This window comes from Aphidius gifuensis, linkage group LG1, assembly GCF_014905175.1.
Source record: "Aphidius gifuensis isolate YNYX2018 linkage group LG1, ASM1490517v1, whole genome shotgun sequence".
Classification (NCBI taxonomy): Eukaryota; Metazoa; Arthropoda; class Insecta; order Hymenoptera; family Braconidae; genus Aphidius; species Aphidius gifuensis.
This window is the reverse complement of record NC_057788.1, coordinates 30,301,136-30,312,187: the sequence shown is the minus strand read 5'-3', so window position 1 is coordinate 30,312,187 and position 11,052 is coordinate 30,301,136. Positions and strand designations below refer to the sequence as shown.

Here is an 11,052-nt window from a genome sequence, read left to right as displayed (position 1 = left end):
TATCAATCATAAATATTATATTTTTTTATTGGAGTGTTTTATCTTCCAAAAGTTTGTCAATTATCATTAAAAAAATTAATTATTAATTTTCTTTTTTTTTTTTATCTTGGCTTTTTAGTTGGAAAAAGCTGCATGTTTCAGTCATTAACACAACTCCAGTTGAGTCGACTTATCTGTGTCCATATGTCATTTTTAACAATATGTGTTATTTGTTTAATTAAATTTAAAAAAAAAAATGATTTAAAAAATATTTAAAATCCGGAAGACGCTTGTAAAGACACACTGGACGCTGATAGGTCGAGCCAATTATTATAAACAATGACATATTTGTTTTTCACAGGTTTTGTTGGTGATATTTATTATTAATTCGTTGACCTAACTAATTATTAATTTTATTAATTATTATTATAATCCCTGAATTTTTTTTAACAGGATTTTATTATAATTAAATGCACGAAATATATTTTTTCATTGTTTTTGTTGATTATTTTTTTTTGTAATTAAATATAATCATGTGTTAATAAAATTTTGATGTGAATTTTTCAGGAATTTTTGGGCAATGATATTGATAAATTACGTCAATCAGTTAATAAATTAGAAGAGTCATTAAATTCTATACCTGAGGACAGTATTGATACTATGCTAACAGCAATAACGGTAAGAATTAAATTTAAATAATAAATAATATTTTTAAATTAATAAAAAATATTAATTTACAGACAATCTTGAAGTCACTTCGTAAATTTGATAAACAAGCTACAAATCTCAATGAAAAAATAACAAAAATTTCGCCAAATGAACAACGTTTGTCATCATCACTTGATGGAATTCGTGTGAGAATTACTGAGCTTATTGGACAATCAGAACAGGGTAAATCAGCACTTAAAATGGCAAAAGAAATTTATCAAAAACGTGAAAATGAAATAATGACTTATCAAAAGTTTTTGGAAGAAACTGATGTTTGGTTACAAAATTTAATTTCATCAATAAATCAACAACACACCATAGAATCATACAAGGTTAATATTTTTCTATATAAAAAAATGAATATTAATTTTGTTTGGACAAAATAAATAACTTTTTCTATTGTTCGTAGGCTTTACAGGAGGATTTATCAAGAAGAACAATTAAAGTTAGTGAATTGGAATCATTACCAGAAGTCAATGGTCTTGCTGGAAAACTTAAAGATGCACTTGTTGAAACAACATTGAGAATAAAACAAAAGCAGCAGGTACAACATGTTTACAACAGCACAATATTTATGCATCATGCTACGGTGATGGGACACGCTTAAATAATTTATAAAAAGAAAAAAAAAAAAAACATTTTTTATAAATAATTTAATTAAAAATGATTTAATTATTTTTATACTTTCGGGGGTCTTGCTTAGTGCAAGGTCACTTGTAGAGTTTAATTATTTTATCTTGATTTAAAATATTTATCCATTTTGTTTTTTTTTTTTTTGTTTTGATTATCTTGGTGGTGGTGGTGGTGGTGCTTGGGTTAATTTAATTTAATTTAATTTAAAAACAATTTGTTTATGGGAGTAGATTTAGTTAAATATTGCTTTGCATAATATGTTTATTCACAACTGTCTTTTCTTGTATATCATGTACATTTTTACTATCATTCATAATTATTATTCATATTCATTGTCATCATCATCATTTTGCATTGAAAAAAAATAATAATAATAAGTGAAGTATTTTTTTTTTATATAGAAGAACAGTCTTCAAAGAGTCAAGTAAATTTATATAATTTTTTTTCTTTATTTTATGGGCAAATGCATTAATTCTATGACATTTTTTTTATAAAATATAAAAAAATTATTATACAAATTTATATTTTCTTCTTTGGAAATTTGTTTTTTATTTAAAAAATATATATTTATTTTTTTATTTTTTTAATGCATAATCATCCTGTTTGTTTCTTTTTTTTTTTTTTTTTTTTCATTTTAAAAAAATATTATAAATAAATAAAACAACTTGGTCTTGTTGTTTAGCTTAAGCTAATGGATGTAATATAAATATTTGCATGTCTATTAGGATTGTTGATAAATTGTAATTTCGAAAAAGAATTAAAATTTTTCAATCAACTTGGTAATTTAATTTATTTTCATTTGTAAAAAAGAAAAAAAAAAAAAAAAAACAGACGTAAATAATTTCTAACATATCATCAACACTATATTCATGATTCATTACTATTATCTTTAATCATAAAAATAAAATATAAAGAAAAAAAGTAAAATAAAATTGTTTAAATAAAAAAAAAATCATCCTTTCCTAAATCCTTGATTTTTTCAGGAATTGGAGGAGCAAGTATTATCATCTGAAACAACTGATGACTTACAGGATGACATGACCCTTGACCAAGCTCCCTCAATCCATTCAAATGATGGTGATTCACTTTCATGGGCAGATGTTTCATTACAAACTGGTCAAAGTTTAATAACAGATAAAAAACCAGTACAATTAACAAAATCAACTTCAATGATTAATCAAGAATCCCCAATTACAATATCACATTCAATACCAATACAAACATCAACAATGGAACCCTCAACATCACAAGAAACAATTAATATTCGTAAATCCACAAATGATACACATGATGTCATTGAAATATCAACTAAAAATATACCATCATCAAAATTAACTCAAACATTTATTGATAATGAAAAAAAATTATCATATTCTGATGATATTGTTGTTGATATGAATTATAAAGATGCTAAATTTCAAGAAAATTCAATGTCTGAATTAAATATTCAACATGCAGCGCCACAATCATTTGAAACTATTTTAGTTGAACCTGATGATGTAACAACTGAAATTGTCGTTGATGCTGATGGTACAAAGCGTATTATTGTTAAAAAATTACGTAAAACATTAATGACAAGTAGTCAAATAACACAACATCATCAATCATTAGTATCAACTGTAGCTGGTGATGATTTACCAGTTGTACAATCATTTTCTGAAGCAACATTAAAAGGACAACAAGTTACTGTAACTCGTACAAGACCAGATGGTTCTTTAGAAACTACAACAAAACAAAGCTATGGTGGTAAGGTAATAACTGGTACTTCAGATGATAATTTGCATGTTGAAGAATTTAATTCAGCTCCTCAATATTCTCATCAAGTTATTCAAGGTGAATTATCATTAGAACCAGAAACTATGGAACAAAATAATGAATTGGCAATTCAAGAAGGTGGATATACAAGTCAAACATCAACTGTTCATGCAATGGTACAACAAGTGACTCGTCGTGTGATTAAAAGAACTAGAAAAATTATTAGAAAAATAACAATAATTGATGGAAAAGAAACAGTTACTGAGGAGATTGTTGAAGAGCCTGAAGACATTGAAATTGATAATGAAAGTATTCCTCATATTAGTATTAATGTTTTAAAACAACAAGAACAGCATCAACATTTATCTGAAAAATTAGATGAACCACAAACATCTAAAGAACCAATTAGTCCACTTCAAGGACCATTTTTTGGTGCTGATGCTCGAGAACTTACACCGGAGAGTATTCATGAAGAATTGCCAATACAAGAGGAAAATAAAAATGACAATGATGAGGTAACTTTTACACCGGGTGATGCGATTGATGGATTGAGGGAAGATGAACAGATCGAGCCAACAACAAGCCAGACTGATGTACTGGATACCAAGGATATTTGTAAGTCAGTCGATGCACCAGTAAAAAAAGAAACACCTGATATATTTGTAGAAAGTGGCACGTTAGTTGTAGAACAGCACACTGATTATACTGGCACTTTAGAGTCGGCTATTAATAAAGCTAAAATGACTCCTGTTGTCCTAGAAGAACAACAGCGAATTGCTGATGATACCAGGACTGATGATGAAGATAAAAAATCAATTTCAACAACTAAAAAAATTAATCAAATATCTTTAATGTCGATGGCAGAAAATCAAACTGTTGAAGCAGCTCAATCAACGTCAAATGTTTCTCAAGATCTACAATTAAAACAAGGGCTTGAAGAAGAATTTAAAAATATTATTGACAAAAATTTAGACAAAGAAATCAAGCCAGTTAATGAAAAAATAGAAATTTCTTTATCAATTCAAGATTTAAATAAAGAAAAAATTCCTTCAGTTGGTGTTGATATAATTTCTGAACGTACTGATGATATTTGTAAAATTGTTAAAGAATCAATTGATATTGAATTACCAGCAACAAGTACAATTGTCGAAGAAATACCAAAAAAAATTGAAACCATTGATTTATCAGATAAAAGTGATTCTGAAACTACATCAAGTAGAAAACATAAAAAAAAGAAAAAACGTAAAAATTCAGAAGCATCACCAGGTACTTCTGTGACAACGACAATTGCTGAATCAACTGAAATAAATTTACCACAATCAGATTCATTGAAACAATTAAGTGAACAACCACAAGCAGATGTTTTAGAAATAACAGAAGCATCACTAAGTTTATCAAGTCCTCATGAAGAAATTCAAGAGACAGGCTATGAGCCAGATGACAGAACAACAGTTGATGATGAAGTTTCTTTAACACAAGATGATATTGAATTGAGTAAGAAAAAAAAGAAGAAAAAGAAAACTAAAAAATCTAAAATTGAGGGAGTTGCTGATGATATTGTACACGATGATTCATCTGAAAATTCAATATCAAATAAAAATGATGATAAATTAATGAAAAATAAAAAAGAATTAAATGAAATTGAAACACAAACAATTTTAGAAACACGTGATGTCTCAGCTGGTGCTGTTGAACCAGAAGAATTAAAAATTGAAAAAGAAATTAATCAACCAGAGCAAAAAAATCGTGAAAAAGATATTGATACTGAGGTACAAACATCACCAACACCAGTACTACATTTAGCAGTTCAAACAATTGATATTATTTCACCAGAAAAAGATGTATGTTCAGTGCAAACAATGACACCTGAAAAAACACCAAGAGAAGAAGAAAGTATACAAACAAGTCCTATCGAAATTATGACAATAAAAGAAACAGATATAATTGGTACACAGACATCACCAATTGATGATGATGATAGAGTAATTAATACAACAGAAATTGAAACTCAAACAATTAAAATAATTGAAACAACACAAGATGCAGAACAACAAACATCACCTGAGCCACAAATTGAAAAAACTATACATGAAGAAATTGGAATGCAAACAATAACACCAGATATAATTGAAAAAACTGAAATTGAAATACAAACAAGTAAACCAACAACTCCAGAAGCACCAGAAATTGATAATACAGAAGTACAAACTGATATAATAGATAATATTATTGTTGAAACCATGGAAACACAAACTGACCCAGATGAAATAATAACTCGCGTGTCAACTGAAGAAATTGAAATTCAAACAAATAGTCCAGAGCCAATGATTGAAGCAGTTGCACAAACAACACCAATACAACAAGATGTATTATTAAATGATAATAAAATAACAACTGAACAAGAAGTACAAACAATTTCTCCAATTATCAAAGAAACACTTGATGAAAATGTTCAAAGTATTCAAGAAGAATTGATACCAACACATGAAGAAAGTGTACAAATTATACCAGATACAATTGAACACAGTCAACAAACATTAGAAATAACAGATCAAAAAATTGATGATATCAAAATAATAGAAATAAAAAATGATGAATCAATAATGAATTCTGATGATGAAAAAATTAATTTAAATAAAACTGTAGAGGAAATAATTACACCAATCACTGAAGATAATGTAAAATTAGAAAATGAAAAATTATTAAAATCTGAAATGGAAAAAAAATCAATGACTCCTAGTTTTACAGAGCAAGAATATGATGATGATGATACGTCTTTAGAAATTCATGTACATGCAACATTTGAATTGTCAGACAGTGTCACGACAGATTCATCAATAATACCAAGTGAATCGATTGACTCAAGTTACGATACTACACTGACACAAGAAATTCATGAACCAACAACAAGCAGTAGTAGCAAATCACGTAAACATTCAAAGAAAAAAAATAATAAAAAGCTATTTGATAATAAAAAAAATATATCACCACAAAATAATGAGTTGGAATTTGTTTATGATAAATCAATTGACTCCAGGGATTCATTGGTTAAATTATCCTACTCTGATGTTGCAAGAAAAAATACTCAGCCATTGTTAGGTAATGAAAATGATAATGCTGTTGTTGAAAGAGCTGGCAGAGACATGGAAGTCACTAAATTTGAAGAGTATAAAAAAAATGATAAGCATAGTCAACAAGCTGGTTTGAAAGTAACATTTGAAGAAAATGAAAGAAGAGAAAATTTAAAAATTCAAGAAACTTTAGTTGCTGCTGGTTCAAGTGGAGAGACTGAGGTGCATGTATCAGTAGAAATTAAAGATTACAATCAACAACCAGAACTTGTAATTAAAAAAAATCCAGAACCAGTTGATACCTTGAATGAGCCATTGTTAAATGTTGAAAATAAAACTGGTAAACTTGTCGAAAAAATTGGACTAACAAAACTAATGTCTGAACGTTTGAAAAATCTTGAAAATTCAAATAAAACTAATAGCCTATTTAATATTCTTCATTTATCAATGCTAGAAAATATTTCAAGCCTAAATGCAAATGATAATCGCATGGAGGATATTAAAAAAGAATTAAATTGCTTGAAAAATGCTGTTGAACAACAAAATATTATTGCTATTGAAGAAACATTAATAACAATTGTCGAAAATATAACAACTTGGCTTGAGACAATTGAGTATAAAATATTTGTAAGTAAAGATTCATCAAGTGGTCCATCATATCAAGACAGTTTAACACTTGTAGATGTTAAAAATGAAATTTTAAATATTAATAATAGCATTCAAGAGTTGGATGATATTTGTCAAAATGTTGAGACAATTTATCCAGAAGATGATCAAGAAAGAATACGTGAATGTATGAAAGCACTTGAGTATCAAGTTAAAACAATTGAAAATATTGTAGTTGAAGAAGAAAATAATACAAATATTGAACTTACAAAATGGAATGAATTTTTAAATGAAATAAATACAGTTGTCAGACTTGTACAAGAACAAAAAAGCTACTTTGAAATGATAATACAAAATGAATCATCAACAATTTGGAAAATTGAAGAATTAGAAAAAATTGAAAGCACAAATCGTTGTCATGTATGGAAAATAAATAATTTATTAGAAACATCAAAATATATATTACTTGATTATCCAGGTAAAAAAATACCAGATGATATTTATAATTCATATGACATCACACAAACAATTGAGCATAATATTAATATTGAAAGAGAAAAATTATTACAATTATTATCACTTGCTGAAGAGTATGAACAAACATTAAAAGAATTTGAACAAATAACTTATATTGCTGATGATTTATTATCAAATCCAATATCAATTGTTAGCTTGGAACATTTACAAGAAGAAATACAAAAACATAGAAAATTTTTTGTTAATTTAAGTCATTGTCAAGCAATTCTAGAATCACTTGAGGATAATTTAGATCTAGAGACAAAAATTAAATACTCAAATTTGCATGAAAAATTGCATGAAAAATCAAGTACATTGTTAGACTCAGCTGCTGCAAGATCACAACAAATGTCTCTTGCTGCATCAAGATGGATGACACTTGAACAAAGTATTAAAGAAGAACGTGGATGGCTTCAAGTTGCTCATCAAAGAATTCCTGATCTTGAAAGTGTTACTTCATCTGATTACAATCAATACATATCACTCTATCAGGTAAATTTAATATTTTTAATTTAACCATTATTTATAATTAAATAAAAATAAATTATCATTAATTAATTTCAGATATTATCATCAGACATTTCAACTCATCATGATCGTCTTATACAACTTTTAAACATATCAAATGGACTACAAGAACTCATTAAAATTGAAGACTCAGAAGATTGTTATACTGAAGCACTTGATGCAATTTTAATACTTCAAGATAATGTTGATTCATCACTTAGATATTTATTATCATTTAAAGATTATTGGTGTACACGTGAAATACTTGTTAATCGTATTGATAATTGGATGGCAAGAGCTGAGAGAGAACTTGGATCAGTACAAAATCATTGGCAAGGACAAATGCGTCAATTCTGGGTAAATTAATTAATTTTTTTTAACATTTAAATCTTTTAAATAAATCAATGATAGTCAATGCGCATTTTAAGATTATTCAATTATCTTTTGGCACACTTCCAATAATAATACGATAACAATCTTAATTTTTTTCACATTGATAGCTGCTTTTTTCCCAGTTGATTGATTTTTTTTTTAAACGGTATGATTATTATTTTAATTACAGGAATTAAAAGCACAGTATGAAGTTCATAATAATATGCGTAATGAGGCAAATATATGTTTTGAACAATCATTAAGAATAATACCATTATCTGATGAAATGTTACAAAGACAATATCAAGGTGAACTTGAAGAAAGATGGCATGGTATATCAAATAAAATAAAAACAATTCAAAAATTAGCAATTGATACATTGTCATGTGAAAATATACCAGTTAATGAAAAACTTGAACTACTTGAACGTGAATTAAATGAATTACGTAAAACAATTGATAGTTTTCATGGTGTATTAAAAACCGAGGATGAATTAGAATTATATGTTGAAAGATTAACAATAATGTATGAAAGAGTATCAATTATTGAAAATGAATTAGGTAGACTTGGTATGTTACCATTAGCTGAGAGTGAACGTGTTGGTATACTTTTATCATTGGGAAGAAGAATTGAATGTCAAATAAATGAAGAACTTGATTTATCAAAATTACTACGTGAACGTTTACAAATATTACAACGTGGATTAAAAAAAATTAATAAATCACATGATAAAGAAAAGTTGATACTTGATCAATGTGAAAATGCTGAAAAACAATCAAGTGATATTGTTTCTGGTGCTGTTGATAAATGTCAACAAGTGTCTGATGAATTATCAATAATATGGAAAGACATAATGGGTCTTCGTCAATTACTTCATACACTACCTGGTGGTATGAGAGTATCAGTATCACCAATTGGTATTGAAAGAGATATATCAAGCCTACAAGATGTACATACTGATTTAGAATCAAGATGTACTCGTATATTATCAATATTAAAAAATCGTTTATTACTTTGGCGAAGATTTGAAAGACAACTTGAACTTGTACAACAATCTGTACAAGAAGCTGATTATATGATGGAACTATTGACTGTTCAGGGATCTGTTGATTATGATAGATTACTCAAGGCCACTGAAAGACTCGAGGTATGGTTTTTTTTATTTTTATAAATTTATATTTGAACAACAACAAAAAAAAATTATCTACTTTCTTTTTAGAGATTAAAATATTGTTGACAATTCATTTACACATTATGTATTTTAAATATATGTATATAAAAAACGCCTGCGCAGAGAGACGCTTATCGCATTTGCCTTTTTGTATTTGTGACGCAAGATAATCAGTAGTCGACTGAGTGGATTGCGGGTCAGTTCAGTCGAATGTACATTATGATATGGCTATTCTAAAAAAAAAATATACCGGCAATGTCATGACATTTTAATCTTGAAAAATTATCAATTAAAATTTTCGTAATAATTTTTTTTTTTTGTCTCTTGAATATATACTTTTTTTTTTTCATATTAAAACGTTGTTTTTTTTATAGAGTGTTAGATTTAATTTAATTGAAAAAAGTAAGGAAAATGTTAGAGTGAAATTTATTTTTTTATATTTAAAAAAATCAAGTGTATATATTGGCAAAAATATTTTCTCGTTTATTTTTATCATCACCCGGACTTTGAATCATCTTGGGGAGTTTATTTTTAAAAATTAATAAGTATTTTTATTTTTTTATTAATCTGGATGTGATTTTTTTTTCTACTTGATATATTGCAGTATTGAGTATGCTTCTTTTTATTTATTGCAATGAGAATTTCCACGTGGTCACGATATAGGACATATTATAAATATTAAATATAATATTTAAAAATACGCTTGCGCAAGGTTTGTGCTCAATTTAAAAAATATATAGAAAATTGCATTTCCAAGACAAACTAAACAATCGGTGACATCACACACATATTCCAATATAATGTTTATAACATATAAATATTTATTTAAAAGAATGCAGTATTCTAGTATTTTTTTTTTATTAAATAAATAAATTTAAAACTCGAAAAATTCGAAATATTTTCAAACGATAAAATAATTTTTTTTAAATTGTTTTTTCAATTTAAAATTAAAATTTTTATTAAATAAATTAAAAACTCGTCAAATTCTAAATTTTCAAACTATAAAATAATTTTTTTAATTTCAAATTAAAATTTTTATTGCGAGTCTTTTAAATTACATTCGTGCAGTTTTTTTTTTTTTTTTTTAACGGAAACGAAAGTACTTATTCTTTCTTTTGTAATTTAAAAACTTCAAGTTGTTTTTTATTTTTTAATAACCTGATATTATTTTGTATATAAATAAAATACTTGAAGTATTTTTTTTAATGCTATTATTTATTGTGCAAAATGCATTATCAAAAAAAAATGAAAAAAAAAAAATATCTACATGTGCAATGACCTTGAGATTTATAGAATTGGTTTTAATTTTTTTTTTGTATATTTCTTGGGTTTAATGAACTGTTTATGAATAGCGGATGTTAGTTGCATATGTAATTACTAATTATAATCACTCGTGGAATATTGAAACCGTTAGAAATAATTTCTATAGCTAAATATTATTACGAAAAAATAAATTTCTTATCAATTTGGTTATTTAAAAAAATACTAAAATATTTTATCTATTTTTATCGTCATTTATCTTGAAAATATTTCCTATATATCTCATTTGGTTATTTTTATATTTTTTTAGTAAATTGTTGGATCAACATAGGGAGTCCAATGAAATGTAAAATTTTATATCCTGTTTATTCTTATTAATTGGGATGTACACACCCGTTTTTTCCGATAACTAAAAAATTATTTATCTAATAATAATATATAATTTTTCTTTTGTTATTCTCAATTATCTGGCGA

At 26.4% G+C, this 11,052-nt stretch overlaps 1 protein-coding gene across 1 annotated transcript in view; it reads left to right on the top strand.

Annotated features, from left to right (window-relative positions):
- The window catches only part of LOC122860336 (nesprin-1), a 67,202-nt gene that overhangs the window by 46,217 nt on the left and 9,933 nt on the right, over positions 1-11,052 (top strand). Inside the window, exons 24-29 of the mRNA XM_044164121.1 lie at positions 547-657; positions 720-1,019; positions 1,097-1,231; positions 2,304-7,760; positions 7,833-8,132; positions 8,338-9,294. Coding sequence (XP_044020056.1) covers positions 547-657; positions 720-1,019; positions 1,097-1,231; positions 2,304-7,760; positions 7,833-8,132; positions 8,338-9,294 — 7,260 coding nt within the window. The remainder of the gene's footprint in view (positions 1-546; positions 658-719; positions 1,020-1,096; positions 1,232-2,303; positions 7,761-7,832; positions 8,133-8,337; positions 9,295-11,052) is intronic.